This window comes from Dendrobates tinctorius, unplaced genomic scaffold, assembly GCF_039654945.1.
Source record: "Dendrobates tinctorius isolate UK_male_01 unplaced genomic scaffold, ASM3965494v1 ptg000203l, whole genome shotgun sequence".
In the NCBI taxonomy this organism is placed as follows: domain Eukaryota; kingdom Metazoa; phylum Chordata; class Amphibia; order Anura; family Dendrobatidae; genus Dendrobates; species Dendrobates tinctorius.
Genome location: NW_027361870.1, coordinates 18,281,578 through 18,298,085, shown reverse-complemented (window position 1 = coordinate 18,298,085; position 16,508 = coordinate 18,281,578). Strand labels below are relative to the sequence as shown.

The 16,508-nt window shown below is 44.1% G+C and overlaps 1 protein-coding gene across 1 annotated transcript; it reads left to right on the top strand.

Moving 5' to 3' along the window:
• Positions 1-3,711: 3,711 nt before the first annotated feature.
• Positions 3,712-11,850, top strand: LOC141057304 (uncharacterized). Its single transcript, XM_073553850.1, has one exon. It carries the CDS (start codon positions 4,960-4,962, stop codon positions 6,382-6,384), a length of 1,425 nt encoding a protein of 474 aa, XP_073409951.1. The 5' UTR covers positions 3,712-4,959; the 3' UTR covers positions 6,385-11,850.
• Positions 11,851-16,508: the final 4,658 nt, after the last annotated feature.

The window sequence follows — 16,508 nt, the reverse complement described above, 5'->3', positions numbered from 1 at the left end:
GATTTAAACTCTGAAAGCAAAACTCTGATTTAAACTCTGAAAGCAAAACTCTGATTTAAACTCTGAAAGCAAAACTCGGATTTAAACTCTGAAAGCAGAAAGCATTGATCTGAGAATCTGAGTAGAATACAAAACGGACCAAAACTAGGATTGCCATTGATTTACTTTGGACTCGTTACTGTGCGAGTAATCGCTTGGAAACTCGCAGAGTACTGAGTCCTGCGAGTCCCCTACTACTCGCAGAGTAACGAGTCCTAACGAGTAGATTCGCCCATCCCTAGTCTCTGCCTACATTTTGCTAAGGCCTCTTTCACACTTCAGTTTTTTGCATCAGTCATAATCCGCCAAAAGGATGGATGGCGGATCCGTTTTAGTACTGATGACAACGGATGGCACCCGTCCGTTTTTTTTTGACGGATCCGACAAATGAAGAATTTTAAAGGAATCGCAGCCTGGAAAAGGAGAGAGAGAGAGAGAGAGAATTTTTTTTTTTGTCCGGCATCCAGAAAGAATTTCGGGTTAAATGAGTGTCTGGAGGATCCGCCACAGAAAAAAACGTTGCAAGCTCCGTTTTGAAATCTTTGAGGATGGTGACGGACAGGAACTCTTGGCGGATCCGCAAAAAAAACAGATGCAACGGACGGCAATCCATCACAATCCGCCAATAATGGAAGTCAATGGAGAAAAAAACGGATCCTCAAAGGAAAATTGCGGATCCGTTTTTTTCAAACCATGGCGGATTATGACTGATTGTAAAAAACTGAAGTGTGAAAGAGGCCTAAGAGTTGAGAAAAGTTTGTATTGACAAATAAGTGCACTAGGGTGTTATACAGACGGCAGCTTTATAGGTAAAATGATACTGCTCATCTGAGGCGGTTGTGTGGGACTTAACACTCAGAGAGTTTAAAGTAGAATTTGCCAAGTGCTGCAGCTCCACAGGTTGGCAGATCCAAGGTAATGTTCAAGTGATAGGAGGTGCAGTTATAATGCGCTGCTGGTTGAGTATCCGAAAAAATACAATAAACAACAACAAGGATAATATTGTGGATTATTCATGAAGTGTTTTTTTTTTGTAAATCCCTTTTATTGAATTTTCATAAACATAGAAAAACACAAAAGTCAAGCATTAGTGGTATATTTCAGTGTATCTTAGCATATATCAGCTTGTTATAGATATGACAAAACCACTTATGATATTGATCGAAAATCAAAATAGTATAACTCCCACCCCTTCCACCCTTCCCTCTAATTTAGTTGAGTGATGCTTTCTGATTCACTAATGAACTTTACATATCGCAGCGTGGCCCTCCCTCTACTTCCCTGCCCCCTGACTCATGACTGGGAGCATCTCTCAATCTTAAGCCTCCCAACGTACCCTGCAGGTCTTCTAGATTATACCAGGTTGTGTTGCGAAAGGGCGAAACCAGTTTATGAATATCGTCTCTAGAGAGTTGTTGTATAATAAAGTCTTTCCATTTTGTGAAAAATTTTGTCGTCTTAGTGTCTTTGTCACTCTCTGCTTCTGTTTTTCTAACATCATTACCCTCTTCAGTTCCAACAACAGCTGTCGAAGGCCAGGTGTGCGCCCATCCAACCATTGTCTTAGAATGAGTCGTTTGTATAAGATTGCTACTGTGTGCAATAGTTGAGTGTATGACTTAGTCAACCTTAAATCAGTTACCTTATGAAAAATCCGTAACATTCTGTCTAGTGGAAGGTGTATGTTCATCAGGTCGCCCACCCAGTTTTTTACCTCCTCCCATTGGGCGTGTATGAAATCGCACTCCCATATTCCGTGGAACATGTCTGTCTTAGGGGTATCGCATTTTGGACAAGCCTGTCACCTTTCCTGATGAGCTTGTGTAATTGGTAGATTGAAACCCAATATGGCTCTATGTATCATTCGAAAATGAGTATCCCTCCACCTTTCATTACTCACATGTTTACGTAACTCATTCCACCCAGACAAAATTGATTCTCCCACCCTCGTATCCTGCAATCTTGTTTCCCAGTCCTTAAACAGCTCTCGTGGGCCTGATGGTAGTAAGGTCCTTCCCAAATCCGATAAATAGTTGAGATATTCACATCAGATATGCATCTAGAGAGAAGGTTGTCCAATTCTGAAGATTGACATTCTTTGTGTATGTCTTGCAGCCTGGTGAACAAGTGGTGTTGTAGCTGAGCATATTGCAAGATATGGGATGGATCAAGCCCCCCACCTGTCAAAAATTTTGTCTGCAGTCATCCATCTATTTTCTTGAGTCTGCATCAGGTCCCCCATAGTTCTATCTTCATGTTCCCTCCAGACTCCAAACAAGGCATTATCTTTTCCCTGTCGAAAGTCAGGATGTCCCCAAGGTGACAAGTATTTGGATATTTTCCATGACATGCCTAGTTTGCATCTTATGGCTTTCCAAGCCTCTCTAGTGTCCCGAAAGATCACTGAGTTTCTCACTTTCGGATCTAATGCCAAGCTTGAAGAGTGCAAGACCGCTATGAGGTCCCATGGCTTACACCAATTGGCCTCTAGTGTGAAGTCTGAGTGCTTGCTAGTGTGTCTTAGCCAATCAATAATGTGTCTGGCGATACAGGCCTAATTATACCCTCTGATGTTAGGTAATGCTATCCCCCCTCATCCCTTGGGAGCATCAATGTGCGCTTGCTGATTCTACTTTTTCTCACCCTCCTTAAAAAGTCTGAAAAGGCCCTGTTGAGTTTGTTTACATCCGCGTGTCTTAAAAGGAGGGGCCGGGTTTGCAGGGGATACAGCAAACGAGAAAAGCTGATTATCTTGATCAAGTAGTTCCTTCCCAAGAGGGACAACGGCAGGTCCCTTCTTGATGTGTTTTGAAGCTCTCTGACTTCTTCATCAGAGGAACCACCATTAGCTCCTGATGAAGCAGTCAGAGTACTCCGAAACGTATCGAGAATAAACTGCACTGGTACCCCCATTGCTGCCGATTAGGTTTTTTGGGGGATATGTGTCGTGTAGAGGTAAAGAGCTGTCAATCCACGGCAGCGGACGGGGAGAAGCTGCTAGGGACCAGCCTGGATGACTAGTCTACAACACTGCTCAGTCACCCGGAGGCTGCAGAGTTTCAGAGTCGAGCATATCTGCCTGAGATCATACAGCCACTGTCTGATACGCATTGGGCAGCATGTATCAGCTGTCAGGTTCACTTTAGCACAGCACAAGCCATTAAACATGGCAAGTTAGGAATCAAGCTACAGCTTTCTGTTTGAAGACATCTTGCAGCATTGTGATATGGGCTTCTGCAGATCACAACTTAGGAGGTTCCTATGTGACACGTTTCATCTCAAAAGGCATTTTTCCTTCGTGCATCATAGGTCGGGATGTGTTATTTTAGTCCGATGTACTAAGTTCCATTTACCCCCCTCCATAAATTAGCGCGTATTAGTCGCTCATGATGCCGCTGAACATTCTGTGAATCACTTGACATAATTATAGTGTGCTGCCAGTTTAATGCGACCAGTTCTACTGAAGGCTAGCACTAGCACTTATCTTTCTATATAAAGCCCATATTATCTCACGGCAGGACAAAAAAAAAAACATCATTTCCAATATCGACACAATGCACATGTGTAATGTGTTGGTTGTGGATTGCAGGAGTAAAAGAGTTAACGTACTATTCACTGCAACAGGTTCTAGCCTTCTATTCTGTGCAAAGCCCCCACCCCAGTCTCTCCCACAAGGAGGCTGGACACCTAACAATGAGGCTCCGGAGCAGCCTTACAACACAGCTGTGGGTTGACACGGGAGTCATGGTATTTACGCCCCCTTAAATTAAACCCTATAAACAGAGGAAGAGGAGGCAGCAGCCATTCATAATGAATTTGGACAATGAAAAGCAAAGAGCAGGAGGCTTCGCTACTACCAACCATGGACTGAAAGATTGAGAAGTAGCAGAGCCAAGGACATCACAGCACAGTCACATAAGAGAAGTCGTAGTGGAGGGACAGGACTCAGGTGAGGCTAGTGTGGGATGGATATCCTCCATCGGTGACTGTCTCAAAGGGACTCAAGGAATCACACAAGCACCAGGGGTCCGGAACCTTCGGCGCTCTGTGCATTGTGCCCAATGATTTACATAGGACTGCAGGACATGGTTGCTGCTGATAAATCGATCAGAAGATTCCTTTATCAGAGGTTTTAGGAATCTAACTGCTTTGTAGAAGAATGGACATAATCACCAGATGCAACAGAGCTGAATTTGTCATTTAACCTTTGATTGAAAATTTCTCTTAATTTGAATATTGCAATTTTTGTTTTATAAAATATAAAATCCCACATGATAGATTGAGACAGTGCATATTGATATGTCGTGTGTCGGTGAACTCGCTACGTCCGTGATATCTTTATTATTTGGACTAGAATTTAATGTTTAGTCTTTATTATTGGGTGCTAGAATTTAAAAGAAATTATATTGCAAATGCCCTTTCTACGGATTGGTCCGAAATCTATAAATGTTATAGGAAGGCGTTATTAATGGCAGCTTTGAATGGCTTTGACCGGGTATGTGGAGTGAATAGCAGGGTACAAGACTGTAGAATGGGTAAATGGGTTCAATTATTAGAAAACTAATGGAATTTTGCAAAAAATGAAAGCATGTGGGGGGATGTTTAGGAGAAATTAGGTTTTCATTCATGTTAAGTATACGTGAGACGATACTAGAGGTTTTTTATTGGTATCTAGAAGTCAAGTGAAGTATGGATGTAATAACGGTATTATTTTTGCACTGTGAGTTATGATAATGTAGTGGCAGTCTAATAAATAAATAGATAACCCATTATGATATCACATTGGGTTATGCCAAATGACAAACTCGGCTCTGCTGCCTTGGAGTAACTTTAGTACATCTACATTTATATCAAGATAAATCAAGTTATAAGAAGGATTCCCTAGAATATCAGTCGTAATTAAAGTCCCCAACATTTGCCATGCTTAAAGTGTCTGGAAAGCCAAGAGAAGAGCACAGTGGCACCCAGGCATTGCTGGAGGCCATGTCCAATGACCAGATGCACCTGGCTCGCTTTATCCTTGATGCCCTAGATGGCAAAATAGTCAACACCCGAGGAGGGGACTTGAGTCGAACCCCTCTTATTTGCAGTGCGCTTCTTCCCGAGCCACGTACCCGTCAGAGGTACATGCAACTACTCCTGGAAAGGGGTGCTGAAGTAAACAGCCGGGATCGGGCAGGACGTACTGCCCTCAGCTACTCCTGTGAGAGGGGTCACCTGCAAGAAGTCAAGATTTTGGTGCAAAATGGAGCAGACCCAGAGTTACCAGACCTGTGGGGGAACACTGCTCTTATTTATGCATCAGTGTCCGGTCATGCACCAGTGCTGGATTTTCTTGCCCGGGCCTTCAAGAGACTGGGGTTACAGATCGATCGAGCTAATCGCGTTGGTAACTCGGCTATGGATGTGGCTCGATACCTGGGATACAAAGATTGTGAACTGGCGCTATGTGGGGGAACCTTAGGCCGCAAAATTGACACCCATGAACCTTCCACTTGCCCTTGCAAGGAGGAGCAGCAAACAACGTTGCGAGGAGGGGCACACAGTATTCTTCTCGGGAGGAGCCGATCTCTCGCGACTCATCGTCATCTTGAATCAATGGACTCTATTGAGGAAGAAGATGGAGATAAGGGCAACAGCGCTGCTGGTTCACTGGGGTTTTCTAATGTACTTAACCCCAGACCTCGATCATTTAGCCTCCAATATGGTGGACGTTCAGGAGATCATAAGGGAACTGGGCTCCATCTGCCAGCTTTGAGTAGTGCTTCCATCCAGATCTCCACAAATCTGTACTCCCCTCGTCCTGGGAAGCAACATGAACCGACTCTTGCCCCTTTACCTGGACCATTGGGCATCTTACTTACCCCACTGTCCGCCAACCCTCCCTCCAAACATTTGGGAGCCAAGGACCACTTGCCTGGCTGCTCCAATGACACAGGGCTACGCAGGTTCAATGACACATATTATCAAAAAAGGAGCAGCCTACCATCAACCCTTCTAACGCCTACACCACCGGACAGAGAGCAGTTGGGCAGCTGCAGCAAGAGTTCTGCCACCTCTCTACCCCCTATTAGTTCCAGGAATCCATTCACTGTGCTCGGAAATAAACTATTCAGGCGTTTTACATTTCCGGAGTTCAAAAAGCAACAAGGAACTGACACCGGGGCAAGCAAGAGCCCTGACAAAGATGTGGAAGCCACCAAAGATCCAGGGTGCAGGGGCATTGCACGCTCAGAGACCTTTCCCTTCAGCAAAACCCACCCACGGGTTGTTAGCAAGCCCAGTGTAGACAGCATCAGCAGTGTAAAATGTGAATTTGACTTTCAGCAGCAGAGTGGATCCTGACCCAAATATCCGAGTACCTTGCGGTTTACTATAATTGTAATTTATGGGTATCTTTATACAGATCGGACTTTACACGCCTTCGCTTGTAAGAATGACTACTTGCTCAAGAAAGTTCAAACTTTTGACTCATGGAACATAGGGGAGAATGGGAGACATTTCTCTCTCTCTTTCTCTCTCTATATGTTTTAACCAAATTATCTATTGTTATGTGAATTATTTGCTTAAAACTGAACAATATGCAGTTGTAAGTAATTAAAAAGTAACCATAAATCAATAGTACACGTGAAAATGAGAAACTTTGTCATGCAGCTTATCAGAAAAATCTGCTTCTTTCACTCCCTGGATTAATCATTCTTTCTCAAAACTCTCAGTTCAGGAGTAAAATCTGATACAGATTTTCCCATTAGATAGGAGATGAGAATTAGTGCTCATAAAACTCTATGGAAAACTGTCATTTTAGAAGAGCTTGCAGCAGAATCATAATACTAATCTTTATTTATATAGCGTCAACCTATTCTGCAGCGCTTTACAATTCAACAGTTCATACACGACAATCATAGGTAGCAAAGTGATACAATAATGACAGAATGCCTGTGTCTGCCTCTAGCTCCTCCCCTCCTCTGTACATGGAATTTTAAAAGCACCAACTGTCCTCTACTATCTCAGTAATAGGAAATCTGTTTTACCTGAATACAGTTTTTAGAGATTTTGAAGACCAATCTAGGAGAAAAAGGAAGACAATTTCTCTGATAAGACATATTATAAAGTTGCTTTATTCATGTGTACTATAGATTTATGAAATAAAAATTAAAATGACGGTTACGCTTTAAGTAGGATCTGTCATAAAACTTCCCATTTGCAAACAGTAAATATTGCTAAATAGATGTCTTAGACCTGATGAGGTTGATGAACTTATTTTGAAAATCCATGTCACAATGGCAGTCTAATCTTGATATTATAAAGGATAGGAGAGCTCATGATTCCAGTTGTATTCAGTCTCTGCCCATATAGCCTGCCTGAAACATCTGCATCTTGTACTGTGCAGTGTGAGATGTCAGCAACAGCAGGGAGGAGGGACACTGAGGATAATCAATCTAGGTGGGCAGAGATTATTTAAAATTTTAAACAAGATACAGCATTGACACTGATTTTTATTGTTCCTTTCTTTAGATTTTGCTCAGATCTATTGGATCTCTAAAATAATGTATGGTGAAATTTAGTGACAGATCCATTTTAAAGGGAATGTATCATAAGAAAATGACAAGTTTTATTATGAACATGTATATTTTTTGTAACTGTTTATATTTTTAGTATTTTTATGTGATTATCAAGCATTAGAACACACTTAACAGACAGACAATTGTTGTTATTTTCTCAAGTTCACCAGCTTTGCTGTATATACTGGAACAAACTGAACAGAGTCATCTCATCATTAAAAGATGGAGTTCTCAAACTGTAAAGCAGAATAGCACAGAGATAGGACACTGTATACCACTGCGCTGTCGCTCACATGTATTTCAAGTGCCATAAAGCACTCACTCTGCTGTATGGTCTAAGTAGAAATGGTTGTGAGTGCAATGTGGTCACCCCAAAGAAAGCGTCAATTTAAAAAAAAAAAAGAAGCTATGAAATGTAGATTTTCTTCTATGGACTTAGATCTATTGAGACTAAAATGATTACATGAGACAATCTCTTTAAGATGCCAGTTTGGTTGGCATTAATGTGTCCAATGCGTATTAATGTACAGATTTATTATATGTCATTTTGTACGAGTATGACCTATACTTTTTATATCGCTGTTCATTTAGTTCACCTGCAATGTTATTATTGTAACTAATGAACATTTTTAGTAAACTCGTGTCTCAGGGATCATGTAAGTGAATGAAATCATGGACAGAGCTCTATCACATCATCTCCTGGCTTGTAGCCTGTAAAGGTCATGCTTGCAATGCGGCAGATAATGCACAGGAAATAATGGTGTATGTTATCACTACAAGAGCTGCTTATTAGGTTTTTATCTCTCTTGGCTGCTTTGGAGTTTATATTATGTTTGATGAAAGACTTTGCTCTATAAAATGAGAATGGACAGAAAAACGGTCTATATTCGCAATTACACACAATTTGATGGTCCATTATTTTGGCCTACAGCTATCTCTGCCTTCCTCCGCAAGCATTTGCTCGTTGGGTTGGGCTGAGCGTGCATGTGATTTCAATGATGAGAGAGAAGTAAAGGCCATTTTACAGATGTAGCATTTCTTAAACCACAAGAAAGATATGACGATGAAGAAAGTTAACATTTAAAGGGATTATCCAGGAATTTATATATTTTTTTCCATATGGGGCTAAGCAATTTTCAGAGAGCTGACTGTCAAACAAGAAGACATCAGCAGTGACGCCGCATCAACAGCACAAAGCGGAAGAGATGGAACTGCTCTGTCTACGTGATGTCACAGGAAGCAGGTGAATCGCCGGCAGGAGTGGCCTGTGATCTCTCTGAGATGGGAGGGGTCGTTGCAGGGCAGCACAGGCAAATAGCAATTATCTGTCGATAGGTGCTTGAGGTAGCCAAACGCAGTACATAGTTGTCAGACGAATGGTACTTTGACCTATTGTTCAGCCGACAACCATCTCAGTTGACTCTCACATACATAAGGGCTTGTCTGGCCAAGCGTTCCTATGTTCTCTACGAAAATATCACAGACTGGGATAACATTGTGATCAGCAGTCAGAAATAGGCTATGCGCGACCAACACTGTCCTGACCAACTGTAACAACCCTGCTAGCATCACTGCATGGCCTCCCATCCCCCACAGACCAACTTACTCACTGCTGCAGGCCTTGCTGTGATTTCTGTCTGCTGCCAGCTTCATGCTCTGTGCCTGCTTGTCTCCCTTCTGTTCTGTGCATGTTTCCTGGCTGTGTGCATAGGGGGGTGGAGCCAGAACTCTCTGGTACTTATGGAGTCATGGTGCACCTGTCTAATGTGTCCCTGACCAATTACCAAGAGCCCTTTAGTATTTAGGGCAGCTCCGCCCAGTGGAACCTTGCCTGTGCAATGTGTTAACTCAGTTAGTGTCTGGTTACTGAGCTGCCAGATGTTGCTCTGTGTTCCTCCTTCTCTGGAGGCTTTACTCCTAGCTTTGCTTGGTATTTCTCTGTCTGCCCTCCAGGAGGCAGAATATCCTGGTCTCTGTGTCTTTGTTCTTGCCTTGCTTTGTACCTGTGTAGACTCTGGTCCCTGTGTCCTTGGCCCTGTCTCGTACTGTTGCCCTGTCTGAACTATGAACTACCTTTGTCTGTCTGTCTCCTTGTCTTTGTCTTCTTTCCCTGCTGTGTCTTTCCTTGTGTCCTCCCTATCTGCTTGGTTCTGGTTCTGCTGCTGCAGAACCTCTTGCTGCTCTGCTACTCTTCTCCGCAGTCTTGCGGCTCTGCTCGTGCTCCGCTCTCTTGCAACTTTGCCTGCTCTGTACTCTTTAGGCTCTGCCTTTGCTCCGTGCTCTTGCGGTTCTGCTTAGTTCTGCTGCTGCAGAACCTCTCGCTGCTCTACAACTCTTCTCCGCAGCCTTGCGGTTCTCCTCCTGTGTGAACAGGTCCAAACCTGTTCCGTCATACTACACTCTGTCCTGTCAGTACCCGTACATGCTCCTCCTGTGTGAACAGGTCCAAACCTGTTTTGTCATACTCCACTTCTTCCTGTCAGTACCCGTACCTGCTCCTCCTGTGTGAACAGGTCCAAACCTGTTCTGTCATACTCCACTCTTTCCTGTCCGTACCAGTACTAGCACCCGCTGTCTGAACGGGTCTCTACCTGCTCCTTCATACACCACACCTGCCTGCCCCATGCATCAGCCATGCCAGCCTGCCCTGTGCCTCAGCCGTGCCAACCTGCCCTGTGTCTCAGCCGTGCCAGCCTGCTCTGTGTTTTGGCCATACCAGGCTGTCCTGTGTCTCAGCCGTGCCGGCCTGCCCTGTGTCTCAGCCGTGCCGGCCTGCCCTGTGTCTCAGCCGTGCCGGCCTGCCCTGTGTCTCAGCCGTGCCAGCCTGCCAGTGTCTCAGCCGTGCCAGCCTGCCAGTGTCTCAGCCGTGCCAGCCTGCCAGTGTCTCAGCCATGCCCCCTATCAGTGTCTCAGCCATACCTGCCTGCTCGTGTCTCTGCCATGCCTGCCTGCCAGTGGAAGATGAGGTGCATTTCCTACTGCACTGCAACAAATACTCAGCAGTGAGGGACTCTCACTTCCAGAAACTTACCACCCATACCCCAGACTTCCCATCCATGGACGAGGAGAGGAAACTCTGCATCCTACTGGGGGAAGAAGAATCAATGGTGGAGGTCGCCGCCCAATATGTCACCACATGTCATAAAATGAGAGGAACTAAAGACCTCCAAATGGACAATCACTCCCCAAATTTTGCCCCCAACACCCCATCCCCACTACCCTAATCCACTCCCCTGCCACACTTCTTTTCTTGCTTTGGCAACACTAATTGTATTTTGGTCCTGCCAATAAAGCCTATTTGAATTTGAAATTGTCTCAGCTGTGCCACCGTCTCCCCCAGTGGGATCAGCAGCCACAGCCAGACACCACCCTGGAGTGGCACCAGGCAGCTGCCTGCCGCACAAGCCTGACCTCAACATCAGAGGCTCCAGTGAAAACCAAGGCAGCTGTCCTAGTCATGCCCCTTCCAGGGTAGTCTGGTTTTTGGCACAGTGGGGCCACAACCCCCTGGCTCACGCCCACCACTTAGGGCGTGAGCATGACACCATCAGTAGGTAGATGCCTCCACATTATACTGTTGGTTGAATCCATTGATATCCGCGTGTTTAGCCGACAATATTTTGATGTGTATTGGGGCCTTTAGCCCCACAGGGAAAGGAAAAGTTCTGCATAACCCCCTTAACACAACAAAAACCATTGAATTTGTATAGTTAGGTGTCGAGTTACATTTTTATGCATCGGGGATATTTTCCTTCATCATGATTTTTTTGTCATTTTAACAAATGCTACTTCTGTCCACGGGTTGAAAATCCTGAGAGCGCTCCATCCTGATCATAGGCCCATTTATTCATGGCAGCCATCAGTCAATGTTGTTAACAACACAGTTCCCCACGTAATCATGGGATATGCTACTGAAAACATGGAAACTGGAGACGGAATGATCATATTACCCAACATTCATATTAACGATTGATAGATCAAGTTCTGACTTGTTATATCATTGATCCATGATCGCTATGGTCATAAGTCTGCCCACGTAAAAAGAGAACCCACAGATGGCCGGTTGAAATACATCTTTTGTTTGGTGATATTCAGGAGGTCCCAATACACGAGAAGATTGGCCTGTGCCACTTACGGCAGGATAAGCTGAATTATGTACAACGTGTCTTATCAGATCCACACTTTAAATTGTGAAAAATCTGTATATTAAATATGTTTTTTCTGCATTTTCTTAAAAATCAGTTAGAATTGAACATGTGTTTCTTTTGTCACGTTCATGAAGTCACTGTTTTACTCCGGAGTTTATAGTGGGAAGGTTACAGCTCGAGAGCCACAAGTTTGGGACCACTGGAATACTATGTGGGATTATGGGAAATCCAACCCAATGAAACCCACTGATCACAAAGAAGCATTGTGATATTGAAATGGCAAAGAGCAAATTAGCGGCACCTGCATGACTGGTGTGCCACTTTCTCTCTTGATCAGGGGATACCCACAGATCACACATTTATGGCCGATTTAATCTATAGACATTAAAAATATTTTGATAGCAAGGAAAAATATGCAAAATTTATTATGAGTTTAATCTTTTATTCCTATAGCAGAAATGGATGGGACTGCAACAAATACTCATTTTACTGCTAAAAAAGTTTTTTTTTCAGAATGTTATCTTATGAGATATAAGCAGCAATGAAATGATACCCTCCCAGTACAGTATTTCGATCATTGCATTTTTATTACATATATTAATGCCTGAGTTTACACTGATTAATTTAATACCATTAATAAAAGCGCTCTCAGATTTGTTCTTTTGATACTGATATCATCTCTGTGAATGTAGAGATTTGTTATATACATACTAGGGGAGCCATCTGTGAAGGGATTTATACAAAGGAAATTTTCAAAAGCTTTGCTCCAATTTTTGGCTAAAGAAAAATACAAAATGATTGCACATACCATTTTTTTCCGCTCATCCAATGTAGCGCATTCCATAATAGTGGTGCAGCATGAGCAAAGTCATGGAGATGGGAGCAGAGTGAAAAAGGAAAAAATGCCAGCTCACCTGTTGTGGCTATGAGATGCAGGAGAGCGGAAATTCGTATTGACCAGACATGGAAAGATGCAAGAAAGTTGTGGGATCCAGCTCCAGTTAAAAAGTTAAATTCCTATATTAAAGATGATTAAAATTCCGACTCCATGATAGTACAACAAAATATGATTAGAAATTGACAGGAATGTTACAGCTACGCATTTCAGATGCGCTCTGGTGTCCTTTGTCAAAGCTAACCTAAGCTAATTCAATTGCATGGGAGTAGTGTTTGGATATTACAAAAATATAGGCTCAGGTGGGGTAGTAGACTGAGATAAGCCAGGAAACATATGGGGTGCAGCACTGTGGCTGAAAGTGATACATATAAATTGCACTCTAAAGTGGATTGGCAACCTGTACAGTGTCTGGAAGAGTGAGGAGGTATGAGTGTAGTGTCTGGATACAGCTTGGCTGCTGAATTCAGGATAAAATGTAAAGGATGAATCAGAGCAACAATAAAAGTTCAAGCTATTTCCACAGTAAGAACAAGGTGAATTCAGTTTTTTTATTGTATTGAAACAAAAGCACACAGCCTAATAGGTGATACACCACTGGAATCAGGGTCTCTGTCCCTACTTAAATAGCAAACACCTGCTAACAGATTCCCTTTAGCAAAGGGGCCACATAAAATTATCAACTTGAAAATTACCCTACTATATTTGATCAAACAATTACCGTAATTAACTGATGCCTAGTGTGGTGGCTGGAGCTGCTTCCCTTTGGTGCTGCTTCGATGTTAGGTGATTTTGATCATGTTGCTTCTCACAACTGCTTTTCCAGGTTTACGTCGGTCTGGAGCATAGTTAACTCTTTGTGATAATAAGTTTTGTAAAGCATATACATCATGTAGGAGATGCTCGTATATAGATCACATAGGAGACACTGGGACTGCTGTATATACATCACAGGAGACGCTGGAGCTGCAGTACATACATCACAGAAGATGCTGGGGGCATATACATTACAGGAGATGCTGAGGTCATAATCATCACTGGGGAATCTGGGGGCATATACATAACTGGGGAGGCATATACATCACCGAGCAGGCATAGATATCACTGGGAAAACTGGGGGCTTAGACATCACTTAAGAGACTGGAGGACATAGACATCCCTGGGGAGGCATAGACATCACTGGGGTTGGCTAGAGGGCATAGACATCACTGGGGTTGGCTAGAGGGCATAGACATCACTGGGGTGGAATGGGGGCATAGATATCACTGGGGTGGGATGAAGAGCATAGACATTATTGGGGTGGGCATATACATCACTGAGAAGGGCTGGGGGGCATAGACATCACTGGGCTGGGCTAGGGGGTCATATACATCACTGGGGATGGTAGGGCTGACTCTGCTCTCTCCACACACATGTGGCACGGGAGTGCATTGCACGCTAGCTCCGCCACCAAATACGTATTCATGCTGGCACTGATCAGCGTGAGGATGTAATTCTTTCATTGCATTCTCACGCAGTGTTCAGCAGTAAACATGGCATGTGCATGCTCGCAGTGCAAGTAGGAGTTTAAAGGGCTGGCTGCAGGCAAAACGGGACACTGTGGTCCCTGGGAATACTCCTGGGGTCCACAGAAAATCAGTTATTGGGGTTGCGTGCGGCTCGCAGGCCGGAGGTTCCCTACCTCTGCTATAATGGAAATGTAATGATTGTGACAATCTATTAGGTGATATATTCAAGGTGTAAGAGGTCTCTTGCTGCAATGCACTGACAGCCATGAAATATATCAAAATAAACTGTTTGATTCACATGTGTGAACTACTCTTAGAAAAATCCACATGCAACTAATGTATAGCAAGACATGCCATATATATTTATGGGGATCCCTACTCAGTAAAGGCATCCTTATAGCTAAGGCGCTGTTCACACTGAAGTTCTGCAGTGTGTCCGCAGGATCTGCCTGAATCCCCCTAAAAATGGAATTCAAACAAAACTCCCCCCCAACAGTGGCATAGACTGCAATTAAACAAACGGAGTTCAAATTAACAATTTTTTTTCTATAAAAGTGTCCATTTGCTCTGACGGCAATAAGACCAAGTTTCTGTTCTTGTCTGAACAAACAAATACTTTCAGAAAAATAAATGCGTTCATGTGATCTCCGTTTCTGTCATTGCAGTCTATGGCGCTCATTGTAGGTTGGTATGAATCCCATTTTTAGAGGATTCAGGCAGAACCATTGGACACACTGCAAAAATGCAATGTGAACAGGGCCAATGACTATCACCCGCTGTCAACGTATATTTACTGTACTGACATTCAAGCAAACAGATGGAACCCACATGGAGTGCTCTCAGGTATTTCTTAGCGACCATTCTGATCAAATTGTGTGAGCCCATCTACAAGTGACAAGGTGAGCTTTTTAGATGGTATTTTACACTATCAGACTTACCTGTCCTAGGTCTAGGCTTAAATATTGAAAGGGCAGGCAGGATCCAGTTCTAATTAAGAACAGCTGTGAACAGATGGGTGGAGTGTGAATGTGTCGGCAGTCACTTGAACACTTGTACAAAATTGTTCAACACCTACTAGCAATATGAAACACATGGATTATCAAGGTGATTATGGGCCATGCTTTTCTATAGTGATCTAAATCCAATTTTGCTGAGGTTTTTGTAATAACTTGGGTTCCCTTGACCTCCCAGTGCTCCCATGCTGGATTGTAGGCCTGTAAACTTAGACTGTGTTCAGTATATGTTCTTGTGTCCAAAAATCGTAGTGATCCTGAGCTGCTGTGGTTCTGCGGTTTTCTCACTTTCATTTAAGAATCACTTTGCTGGAAAAGACCTGGTTCACCTGCAAAACCACATAGACCATTGGGGGTGGGTACTGCTCACCGCAGGCCGGCCTCTCTGGACAAGCCTCTTCTTAGGCTGGATGGATTTTCACACGGTTTCTCTTCTTGCACGGTCATGATGGGCGTTTCCATCTAGCCATTTCGTGCCACTCACCGCCATCTTGCAGTCCTTGTGTGGGATTCTAGTAGGAATGCGGGATGCAGCAACGCGCAAGAGGCAGAGCAAGTGTTAACAGGTTTATTTACAGTGGAAATTACTCCACGCAAGGAGATAAAAGAGTTAAATGGTATTAAAGGCACAGCACAAAAGTTAACAGTACAAATACACGACAATTTACGTAACCGTATTTTAGGAAGTCCTGACTCTGCACCTTCTGCTGCATACTCGATAGCACCAACAACGGCGGGCACTGCGCCTCCTCCTGGAGGTTGCTGTAAACGTTGGTCCATCTTCTGGTGACAGTGGTCGGTCTCCGGCACCTTCCACTGCCCCTTGTCCATAGATTAATGTGACTAATTAAAGGCATGGGCCAAAGAACTGTACGAGCCAAATGTGGCTCTCGAAAGTCTGTCCTAACTGACGCGGTCAGGTCACAAAGGGTCAGAACAACTATTGAGAGTCCACGTCAGGGATGTGGGTGTCAGGCCTATGAGTGGTCCCTCCTGGGCAGCCTGTGTGCGGTACTCACGGTCACGTCGTGCACGGCACCGGTACTCTCTGGCGGTCACTAGGCACACACCTTGGGCCCCGCTTCCCCAGGTCCCCGCTGTTGGCGGCAGGCGACACTGGACTGTTTGGCGTTGTTACTCCCGGCCAAACCACTACTCACTATGTCCACTGCGGCATCCGGGTTGGCTTCGTTCTTGGTATACAGCTCCGCAAGACTCTGCTCTGCGCGACTTGGCTCTGCAAGACTCTCTCTGCTGGCAACCGCAGCTCCCTCTTTCTTGCCCATCGCCACACCGGAACTCACTTGGGGGAAAGGCACGGCATGCCGCTCACTGCTCTCCCG

Bases quoted from the DNA above. Each gene is read 5' to 3' on its own strand.
- LOC141057304 (XM_073553850.1), top strand. From the start codon at position 4,960: ATGCTTAAAGTGTCTGGAAAGCCAAGAGAAGAGCACAGTGGCACCCAG.